Raw genomic sequence first — 11,234 nt, 5'->3', positions numbered from 1 at the left:
TCTTGAAAAACTAAAAAATAGTATTTAATGATTTTAAAAAATACATTTTATATAACAAAATTTATATAACAAATAATTGTTATATAAATGTTGCTTAATTAGCATACTGCCTACTAAAATTTTAATTATCTTCATCTTCAACTGTTCTCAAACTACCAAATACTTGTGACGGTATAGTTCGTTTTTCAATTGGTACATCTAAAAATAAATAAGGCATTATTAAAAAATAATTTTGTGTATGTGTGTGTGTATGTGTATGGCGCATGTATATACATATGTGTATATCTGTGTGTAATTTTTATTTTCGCCACATTAAATTTTGATGACATACTTATTAATCTAATTGATTTTTTCTTAAAAAAAATTGTCGATATAGTAGCTTTTTAAGATTACTGAAGATAGTAATTCAACTTTAAAAGATAAAAAGAAAATCTTATTCTTCATCTGTTATTTAAATTTGAATTACAATTAAGAGATAATTTTAATTATAAAAGTATTTAAAGATAAATATATATTTCAATTTTAAAATTACTTTCAAACGTGTCAATTTACCTTCTTCTATTTCTTCATCATTTTCACTTTCGTCGTCTATGTCGATATCAATCTCATCTGGATTATTCACATAAGATTCTGGTTTACCATCTTTTTCTGTTACACCACGTACGAATTTAATACCTTTTTTGATATCAGCAGCATTATCTATAATTAAAAATTTGTTAAAATATCTTGTGTAAAAAATAAAAAAATATAGTACTAATTTCTAATTATACCTGTATGTGATGTAATTTTACTATCTAATAAACGCATAGCATCCATTGGAACATCTAATATTTGATTAGATGCATTATTCAACATTTGTGCAGACATCATGTTTACTTGAGTATTATACATAGCTTGCACACTACGCTTAATTCGAAGCATTTCACGCATTGTATCCTCATTTCCATGCCTAACTTCAAATTCTTTCCAAATTTGCCAGAAGTTTGATGTGACCTATAGTATTTTAATTCAATACATCAGAAGAATTATATGTATATAAATATGTGTGTGTGTGTGTGTGGATAATACAAATAGTGTCAATTTAATCTCATGTAAAGATATGTGATTACCTCCAAAATCACTAGTTATTAAAAAAATATTTCAGAAATTTGTTTTATTAAGATTATCGTCTTCTCAACAGCATAAGTTTCAACTGAAGTTTTGAAATGACTAGTAATTTCAAAGATAATTGCTTGTTATTATAAATATTATTTTAAATTAAAATAAATATATGTAACTGTATGTGTAATGATGTTAATTTCATTAAGATATATTATAAATATGTATCACATCATACCCTTGGATCACATATTTGACTACAATGTGCGTATACCGCTCTCGCTCTATCTACTTCTCCTAGTTTGGTCTCCATTTCTGCGAATCGTAAACACATTTCTCTAGTATTTTCATCATTTAAGACTTCTATGGCCTTTTCATATATCTGTCGAGTTTTCGGTACTCCATATATGTCTGCTGCTTTCTTTATATATATGTTGAACATCTATAAATGGAGAAATTAATTTTAAAGTTCGGAAATTAATATGTACATGAAAGCGATTAATAAAAAATTGCAAAATACATAAGTAGATAGCAGCACAAATTCATTTATATAAAAATTGTTTTAAGATTTTGCATAAATTATTAGCATATATATAAGATATATATATAAATATTACATCAAATTTCTCTTCCGGAAGAACAGCATTTGTCGCTCGTTCATATACAGACATAGCATGTCTCGCTAAACCATGTTCTTCTTCTAATTTTGCATACAATAAATATAAGGCTGTAATAAAGGAATTAGTTATTCTTTTTTTACATAATATTGATATAAGATAATCTATAAGACAAATTATATACCTTTGGCGAATTTTGGTGGACAATATTCTAAACATTGCTCAAACAAATCTCTGGTACGTTCTAATTTTGTACCGCCATAACGAATCAAAAATTTTGTGAGATATGTGTTCCAAATGTCATAAACATTAGGCCATTTAAACAATGCAATACCTTTTTCATATGCCTAAAATAAAATGAATTTTGTAAAATATTATTAGGTTTTATATAGTATATATATAATATATGTAATTAATGTATGTAAAAAATATGTAACATACTCTAAATGCTTCTTCAAAGTAGTTATTTTCTTCTAGAAATAGTCCATAATTAATGATAATTTGAGGAGTCGCAATTTTCAAGTCGATTATTTTATCATATACCGCTTTACAAGTCTATAATAAACATATGTAAAATTAAAAATATATCGACAACAATTTATAAATGTGTACATAAATGTATATACATATAAATGTGTACATAAATGTATATACATATAAATGTGTACATAAATGTATATACATATAAATGTGTACATAAATGTATATACATATAAATGTGTACCTAAATGTATATACATATAAATAAGTACATAAATGTATATACATATAAATGTGTACATAAATGTATATACATATAAATGCATATAATATATATACATATTCATATATGTACATATATATATATATTCGTATATGTACATACATATTCATATATATACATATTCATATACATATTCTGGACAACATAATTAAAAACTAAATGATATTGTAAGTCATGTACTCGTGTACACACACATATAATAATAATATACCTTAAATGTTCCAAAACTTTCTTCTAAATCTGCATACATAGACCATACTTTTAAAGATTTGTATAATCTCATTTGCACTGTTTCTGTTTCATCATGATATGCCACTTTTCTAGCTGGCATTGTAGTAGCACGATGCATGAGTTTTAGAGCTTCTTTACAATTTCTGTATATACATAAAGAACATTTATTTGAATTTAATTATACTTTGTTTTGATAAGCAATTTTTCACAACATTTAAGCCATTTGTATGTTGATTAGAAAACAAACATGTTAGTTAAAAGAGTAAATCAAACTTACTCATGTTTAATTTCTATTTCTGCCCATTCACACCATACTGAAGCAAGATCATCTACTTTAGTATATGGAACATGAGTCGCCTTTTCAAATACCACTCTAGCGTCTTCTATTTGTCCATTTTCCTCATAAAATTTACCAAATGCAACCCATAATGTATGTAATTTACCAACTGCCAATTGTGGTTGCACTGTCTGCACTGCTTCTGTATATGTATTAATTATCTATACAAAAATATATACTAATTAGTAATATAAAACAGATATTTATTCATCTATAAATTTTGTATGTTATTTTTTTACCTCATGTGGTTGTCCTTCATAAAGTTTAACTCTTTTATGCCACTCCGCTACATTATGTGGATTTTGTCGTAATAATACAGAATTAAGTAATAATAATCTTCTTTCCATAAGATGTTCCAATCGTGCCAATCTCAATTCTAATTTTATATCATCTAATACAAAAAATATAGTAAATAATTAAATTTATAATAAATATGTAAACATATATATTGTAAGTTATTAATAAATTAAAGTTATACATAAATAATTATTAGTAAATTAAACTAATATACATTAATTACCTTCTTCAGTGGGACTTTTTGCTGCTTCTTCTATAAGTTTTTTAAGACTAAGTTCTTCAAATTGTGCATAAGCATCAAAAACTTGAGTAAAATCTCTGACTGTAGTAACAGTTTGTATAGCTTCTTCATAAATATCTCTTGCCTAAATAATATTATATATACATTTTAATAAATAATATACTAAAATAAAGTGTGTTAACTATAAATATTTACAGCTGATAATATACCCTTTCAAAAAGACCACTTCGAACATAGTAATCTGCTAGTGAATTCCATAAAGGTCCCAATTGATCCGTATAACGTCTTAAACCACCTCTAATAATAGCATCTACGTTCAGAGACTTTATTTTAGCAGGATTTTTTGATATTAAATCACATAATTCATTCCATAATTGATGATTCGATTTTCCATGTTTTGATACAAAGTCATCTTGATTAACAATCTGTGCAAGTTTTATAGCAGCCTCATCAAGTCTACCAACTGATATCAGATATTCTATATATTCTTCTGTATCTTCTGGTGCCAACTGTACATACATATATATAAAATAAATAAAACTTTTGCAAAAAAAAAGTTCTTTTAAATCTCAAGTTTTTATACTAATAAAAAATTTGAAAAATATATAAGACATAGTATTAATAGTAATATAAGTTATTACAAACAAAATATTAGTATTATTAAATAATAATGTTACCTTTAGATATCTTCTAAAGACCCTAACAGCAGTCTCATAAACATTATGTTTCTTTAAGAAATTTATATATAATGGCCATATACGATGATGTTGTGTAATGGGAAGTGCTCTAAGAGAACGATCAAATACTTGACGTGTTCGTGTTATATAACATTGTTCAGTCATCAATGTACAATAGTCCATCCAGATGCGTGGCATTTTATGCATAAATACCAAAGCACGTTCAAATGCATTATTAACATCTTCGTACAATGGATCTGTTATACATCGATCTTTTAACTGGCTTACACGTTGTCGAAGATAATTATACCATAATTTATAACTGTAATAAATGATAAATATAATAAATAATATTTATAGTAATAAAGTAAATTGTACAAGCAATTACACACAATAACATAAATAAATTGCTTTACCTGCCTGGGAGTTCTTTCAATGCTCGTTCATACACCACATTTAAATTCTTATTCTTTGAATTTTTTAGGTGATCGATATAGCGTTGCCAATGTTTGACTGAATATGGATTTCGTAAAATTTCTTCCTCGTATGGTAAATCCTCCTCATTCTGTTTAACAAAATTTTTAATATTACATACATACACATATTCACACATATTTATGATTGTACATACACATTTTTTTGGTTATAAAAATAAAACATTTTAATAAATTATAATTATACTTACAAAGGCATATAAATTTGCTTCGTCGTGTGTGTCTTCAGAATGCACAAGTTCCATTTTCTTTTTTCTTTATTGAATTATCACGTTATTCGCAAATTCTGAAAATTTTTCAGCAAGAAACACAGTTATTAGCTTTCAACGCCGTTGAACCTAAAAGGCTCATTCAGACAGGACGCGTCAAGCGTCAAACAGCGAGCAGCAATCATTCAACAACCAATAAGCGAGGTAATATTAGCAATGGCGTAAAAAATATTGCCTCGCTTATTGGTTGCTGCTCGCTGCTTGACGCTTGACGCGTCCTGTCTGAATGAGCCTTTAAAGCGTAGTTTGCATGATGCATTAGCAGCTAGTAAAGTTGAAATATTTCAGGGTTGGCAGAAGAGATTTGGGTTGGTTGGCCTGGTGTATATTGTGTGTTCCGGATATTACTTTAGAACACGTGTTTGCATTTGCTTCTTGATATTTCTGAAAAGAGAAAAATGAATCGTGTATAATTGTATTTCCAGACAGAAATATCCATTAAAAAAAAGAAGAAGTGTTTTCCTAACGCTAAGGGCAATAAATTAAATATTTAAAAAATGGCTTTATATAATTTCAAGAAGATTGCGGTTGTGCCATCTGCGAAGGTAAATTTTATTGTGAAATCTGAGTATTATTGATCGCACGCATATTTTATATTTAATTTCTTGTATTTTCTTATAGTATTGAATATAATAATCGTATTTTGCATTTTTTCACACAGGACTTTATCAATATAATTTTATCAAAAACACAACGCAAGACACCGACAGTTGTTCACAAGCAATATAAAATCACGAGAATACGTGCATTTTATACGCGAAAGGTCAAATTTACTCAGCAGAATTTTCACGATAGATTATCGCAGATAATACAAGAATTTCCTAAGTTGGACGATGTTCATCCTTTCTATGCTGACTTAATGAATGTTTTGTACGATAAAGATCACTATAAGTTAGCTCTTGGACAGATAAATATCGCTAGGCATCTAATTGACAAGTAAAAGAAATATTTTATATATTATAAATATATATACACAATATACACACATATATGTATATATACATATACTATACAGTGGAACTAATAAGACTTATGATTTTAGTGTGGCAAAAGATTATGTTCGTCTATTAAAGTACGGAGACTCATTATATCGATGCAAGCAATTAAAGAAAGCTGCCCTAGGTCGAATGGCCACTATTATGAAAAGACAAGCGGCCAATTTAACATATCTTGAACAAGTTCGTCAACATTTAGCTCGATTACCAAGTATAGATCCTTACACACGCACGATAATTATATGCGGTTTTCCAAATGTTGGCAAAAGCAGCTTTATTAATAAAGTAAGTGACTGTTGTAATTATATTTCTTATGTAAGTAGTATTTTATATAATGTTATATGATTTAATTTATAGATTACTCGAGCAGATGTAGAAGTTCAACCATACGCGTTTACGACAAAATCCTTATATGTGGGACATACTGACTATAAATACTTGAGATGGCAAGTAATAGATACACCTGGAATATTGGATCATCCGTTGGAAGAGAGAAATGTTATAGAAATGCAAGCAGTGACCGCTCTTGCTCATTTGCGAGCTGCTATTCTTTACTTTTTCGATTTATCCGAACAATGTGGTCATAATTTAGAAGAACAAGTAAGTTGAAAGTCACAAGGTGATAATCATGATATCTTAACATAACGTTATAAGAATCGTTTTGTCCATATAGGTAAAATTGTTTGAATCCATAAAGCCTTTATTTACAAACAAACCCCTGATAATGGTGTTGAACAAAACGGATATTATACGTTTAAATGAGTTATCCCCGGAAAAGAGAGCTGTTTTAAAATCATTCGAAAACGATACAAACATGCCTATGCTAGAAATGAGTACTGTCACCGATGTCGGTGTGATGGAAGTAAAACTGGAGGCTTGTGAACGACTATTAGCCTTTAGAGTCGATCAAAAAATTAAAACTAAAAAGGTAATTTGTCTCGAAAAATCTTTCTTTGCATGTTAGAGAACTTTGATACACAATTTCGTAACACAATAATTTACAATAATTCATAGGTTGAAGGGCTTCTTAATCGATTACACATTGCTCAACCGAAAAAAATAGATCCCAATCGCGTCCCGTGTATACCAGAGAGTGTTTTAAAGAAAAGACAGATTGCCGCAGAGAAAACTGAGAGAAAACGCAAACTGGAGAGGGAAATAGAAGAAGAGATGGGAGACGATTATATGCTCGATCTGAAGAAGAATTACGATATCGAAGGAGATCAAAAATACGACATCATACCAGAGATTTGGGAGGGTCGTAATATAGCGGATTACATAGATCTTGATATATTCGAAGTCAGTCTAAACTTAATCTTATCAAGTTGTGTGAGTTGTGCAATTGCCATGATAAAACGTTCTTGTTTTTCAGAAATTGAATCAATTGGAAAGGGAAGAACAGTTGAGAGAAGGGGCCGGTATGTACGATTACAAGGTACCTGAATTGTCGGAAACGATGCGCGAGATTAGACAGCTGGCGAAACAGATTCGGGACAAGAAGATCATCATGAAGGACGAGGCGCGGATAATGAAAGCTTCCACGAAGCCAGTTATGCCGCGTACAGCCGCAGCCAAGGTCCGTGACCGATCGGTCGCGAAGCTGAAGGGGCAGATGGAAGATTTGGGTGTGGATATGGAAGACACTGAAAATGTAAGTGTAACATATATATATATATAGAATTTAAATAATTATAAAAAAAAATTATTTAAAATATATTGTACGTAGCGTTATTCAAATTATTATACACAATATTACATTGTTATCGATACTATTGTTTATGCGTATTTTCATATTATAGATTATATTATATACTATTTGTTGTACTTTTTTCTTTTTATAGGCACACTTTAAACGAACGAGAGCACGATCCAGATCGCGTTCAGAACCTGCTAGCAAACGCATGCGTTTGGAATCAATGTCACAATCACGTGCCCGTAGTATGTCAAGACCACCACGAGATGAAATGGGTGTTAAAGATGTAACGGTATGTTAAGAGAGATTTAAAAACATTTAATTGGACGATATATTGACCCTATTCATATTCTTAAAAACTTCAGACAATTAATCTTAAAATGAAAAAATTAAACTTATAGATTGATTTAATTCAATTTTTCTTAAAAAAGTGAAATAATCATTGTTTAGTTCAATCTTTTATTTTATAATTGCTTTCTAATTTATGTGAAATTTCTTGTTTATTATTTCATCTGCTATAAATAAAAACGTAATATTATTTATTTACAGATGAAGACCAAATTGAAGAATATAGCGCACAAGGCATTGAAGAAAAAGATAGCAAAGAAGGGTCTCAAAGGCGAAGCTGATCGTTTCATCGGCAATAAAATGCCGAAACACTTATTTTCCGGCAAAAGAGGAGTCGGCAAAACGGACAGAAGATAAAGTTAATTATTTGTATGTCACATATTGGCTCCTCTTTATATTGTATAAAAATTTATTCAAAAATAAAAGAATTTATCAATGCAGTTTTTAGTTCAGATAGATACTGATTGAAAGCATCGTCTTTGAAATGTTGCATGCACAGTTGGATATTGTTGTTCGCCGATGTGTAATTTATGATTATGATAAGATCAATATGATTATGATAATGAATTAATATATAATTATTAATCTATGAATTCATCTTAAATTAGAAAATGAGCAATTTCTTCAATTCTTTAATTTCTTCAAAACATGCCAGCCGAATTTCATTCATAGATTATAATTGTATTATTAATCATAAATTTCAACAAATCGTCTAGCAACAATATCAAAGAGTGTGCATATAACATAGCAATAACAAATCATGTAAGTTACTTGTATGAAATAAAATAGTACCTTATAATTGATTTGTTTGTTCATTGTATCACTTTACATAGTTTTGTGCAGTACCAGATCCATAAGTGCGATCCCACTCGATATAAATATTCAGATCCGACTGAGACACGCTAGGTCGCACGTTGATCAGCGCTTGCTCAAAATCACAACTCGTTATGTGCCTCACTTCTTCCATTCTGATATCTTCCAATTGACTGAAGGGGATACTTCGAATCGGCTCCATGCTCGCTTCCTTGCATAGATTCGTCATATCGGCGCCGGAATATCCTGCCGACTTTTCCGCGATCTTCACGATATCCGCTTCATCAAGATTGTGGCGCACCGATGATAATAAATTATTAATTATCTGCTTGCGTGCTTTGATTTCCGGCAGAGGAACGTACAGCCTCTTGACGAGACGCCGTCTCGCCGCCTCGTCTAATTCCTGAGGTCGATTGGTTGCGCCGACAATTAGAATGCGATCGTCGTCCGAAGTCGTCGCGCCGTCTAGCTGCACCAGAAACTCTGTCTTCAGTCTCCTGGAGGATTCATGCTCCGTTTCCGAACGTTGCGTCAACAGCGAGTCGATCTCGTCGATGAAGACAACGGACGGCTGATGAACCTTAGCCACCGCGAATAGCGCGCGAACCATCTTCTCGCCATCGCCAATCCATTTAGAGGTCAGGGAGCTCGCCGAAATCGAGAAGAACGTGGACTTGCTCTGTGAAGCTATGCATTTGCCGATGAGAGTCTTTCCTGTTCCAGGTGGACCAAAGAGTAAAATTCCCTTGGGCGGACGACGAAGACCAGTGAAGATGTCCGGTCTCAGCATAGGAAATACCACCACTTCTTTAATGATCTTCTTGATGTACTCGAGACCGGCGATATCGTCCCACGTTATCGTCTTATTTGACTCCATGATTTCGTTTCTAATCAACTCGATCATATTTGGATCGATATTCCTTAATCTCTCGTCCTCCACCTCTTCCGCATTTGTTTGGTTTTGCAGCGGATTATTGTAACTCTGCACCGACTTTTCTTTATCTCGCTTAAACGGACAGACGAACCGAGAATTGGCCGCCGGACGACCACCTAGAGTTTTTTTTGGCACCGACTTGTTCCTCTTCATTTCTTGAATATATAATTCGTCTCTGGCGCTCCTGAAAGAGTCGAAAGCGCTCTTCTCTGTTTTATTATCCTCATCGTTAAATTGTGAAGAAGCAGCTCGTTTTAATTTTGGTACATGTGGATTTGTCCATTCGTAGCCTTTAATTGTGTCCTTTGTATTATTACTGCTTAATATAAGTCTCCTTTCTACAAATTTATCCAAATTCTGATAAGAATGTTGCCTGTTTGATTGTATTTGTGATGCACTCTGTTTGTTATAACTTGTATGCTTACTAGAATTGTCATTTCCTTGGATATTTGTGAAATATGTTGATATATTTTGCTCACTGTTATTAGGCTTTAACAAAAGTTCTTTATTTGAGTTGTGACTAGAAGATGCTTGTAATTGTGAAGAAATTTTTCTTTCTTGTACATCTTTACTTCTTCTTGAATTATTTACTATTTTTTCTATGTCTCTATCATTATAAGATCTTTCTTTGCAAGATAAAGTATTAATTTTTTGACAAGTCAAAGGCTTTATAAGATTCAGTGTAACATTTTCATCCTTTAATTCCGATTTCCATTTTAACGCATGATTTTCTATATCTTGCAATTGAGATTTAATCTGTCTCCAGTAACTGTTTGTATCCATCATTAAAGTATGATAGTTTTCAAGGTCCTTTCGTAATAACACTGCTGCTGTATCCTCTGAATCACTGGAATATTTGAGAAAGAAATAAAAATGTTTTGTATGATAAATTTTTAATATGACAGAAAAAACTCACAATATTCAACTTACAATAATTTAGCTGTGATATTTTTCATAGCAAGAGATCTGCATTCAATGTCTGCGATATTAAAATCTTTATCTTGCTTTGAAAATTTCAGCGTATGAAATGCGGCCAAAATATTATTTTTTTCCGTCTTCGAGTTTTGTGTCGCATTATTAGAATTCATGTCTGGATCCCTAATAAATAAATTCAATAAATTTTAATGAAAAATATATTTAACAAAATATGTAGCTTGTCTCAAGATAAGCTTGGCCATTATTATTACTCAAGTTTCACATATTTAACGAATTTATTTAGGACTATAATTCAATATTCTTTTATACGTTTGACAATCAGCAACAATTATTCCTTGTCATAATATATAATATTGAATATTTAAATTTACATTCCCAAATACAGTATTATGATTTCGATAAACAAATTTCTTCAACGGAACTTTTGTGCGCATGCACGTAAATTCCATAAACATATAAAATACGTAGATGAGCTTCTTGACAAAATGCGA

General features: G+C 30.7%; 3 protein-coding genes across 6 annotated transcripts; 1 reads left to right on the top strand and 2 right to left on the bottom strand.

The window, feature by feature from the left end:
* Positions 1-6: 6 nt before the first annotated feature.
* On the bottom strand, positions 7-7,587 carry Fand (Pre-mRNA-splicing factor SYF1 fand). The gene is made up of 17 exons (XM_083047063.1): positions 7,459-7,587; positions 5,264-5,408; positions 4,947-5,098; positions 4,678-4,826; positions 4,262-4,583; positions 3,794-4,093; positions 3,567-3,708; positions 3,286-3,437; positions 2,987-3,207; positions 2,690-2,852; positions 2,157-2,270; positions 1,900-2,062; positions 1,716-1,825; positions 1,337-1,540; positions 771-993; positions 553-699; positions 7-198 (listed from the first exon to the last, which is right to left on the bottom strand). Exons 3-17 carry the CDS (start codon positions 4,998-5,000, stop codon positions 122-124), a joined length of 2,541 nt encoding a protein of 846 aa, XP_082903189.1. The 5' UTR covers positions 5,001-5,098; positions 5,264-5,408; positions 7,459-7,587; the 3' UTR covers positions 7-121.
* Non1 (nucleolar GTP-binding protein 1) lies at positions 5,365-8,805 on the top strand. Its single transcript, XM_083047080.1, has 9 exons — positions 5,365-5,569; positions 5,686-5,960; positions 6,067-6,304; positions 6,377-6,619; positions 6,693-6,947; positions 7,034-7,318; positions 7,392-7,670; positions 7,861-8,004; positions 8,262-8,805. Exons 1-9 carry the CDS (start codon positions 5,522-5,524, stop codon positions 8,415-8,417), a joined length of 1,923 nt encoding a protein of 640 aa, XP_082903206.1. The 5' UTR covers positions 5,365-5,521; the 3' UTR covers positions 8,418-8,805.
* Positions 8,806-8,859: 54 nt separating this feature from the next.
* Positions 8,860-11,182, bottom strand: LOC145941161 (fidgetin-like protein 1). 4 transcript variants are annotated; one of them, XM_083047078.1, is made up of 4 exons: positions 11,115-11,152; positions 10,738-10,905; positions 10,233-10,654; positions 8,860-10,145 (listed from the first exon to the last, which is right to left on the bottom strand). In XM_083047078.1, coding segments are annotated over exons 1-4 (1,857 nt in total). In that variant the 5' UTR covers positions 11,117-11,152; the 3' UTR covers positions 8,860-8,880. The 4 variants fall into 4 exon arrangements, with proteins under 4 accessions (XP_082903204.1, XP_082903202.1, XP_082903203.1 ...); XM_083047076.1 differs by having other exon boundaries at positions 8,860-10,654; positions 11,053-11,182; XM_083047077.1 differs by having other exon boundaries at positions 8,860-10,654; positions 10,995-11,167.
* Between the last annotated feature and the right edge of the window lie 52 nt (positions 11,183-11,234).

The sequence above is a fragment of the Prenolepis imparis genome, unplaced genomic scaffold (assembly GCF_030444845.1).
Source record: "Prenolepis imparis isolate NDT839.2.m4 unplaced genomic scaffold, iyPreImpa1.0 SCAF_9, whole genome shotgun sequence".
NCBI lineage: Eukaryota > Metazoa > Arthropoda > Insecta > Hymenoptera > Formicidae > Prenolepis > Prenolepis imparis.
Note: the sequence above shows the minus strand (reverse complement) of the source record. Positions and strands in the feature narration are given on the sequence as shown.

Bases quoted from the DNA above. Each gene is read 5' to 3' on its own strand.
- Fand (XM_083047063.1), bottom strand. From the start codon at position 5,000: ATGGAACTTGTGCATTCTGAAGACACACACGACGAAGCAAATTTATAT. The intron at 2,063-2,156 runs GTATGTTACATA...ATTTTATTTTAG, and splicing joins ACTTTGAAGAAGCATTTAGA to GCATATGAAAAAGGTATTGC. The intron at 1,826-1,899 runs GTATATAATTTG...CCTTTATTACAG, and splicing joins TCCACCAAAATTCGCCAAAG to CCTTATATTTATTGTATGCA.
- Non1 (XM_083047080.1), top strand. From the start codon at position 5,522: ATGGCTTTATATAATTTCAAGAAGATTGCGGTTGTGCCATCTGCGAAG. The intron at 5,570-5,685 runs GTAAATTTTATT...TTTTTCACACAG, and splicing joins CGGTTGTGCCATCTGCGAAG to GACTTTATCAATATAATTTT. The intron at 7,671-7,860 runs GTAAGTGTAACA...TTCTTTTTATAG, and splicing joins ATATGGAAGACACTGAAAAT to GCACACTTTAAACGAACGAG.
- LOC145941161 (XM_083047075.1), bottom strand. The intron at 10,655-10,737 runs GTAAGTTGAATA...CAAATATTCCAG, and splicing joins AATATCACAGCTAAATTATT to TGATTCAGAGGATACAGCAG.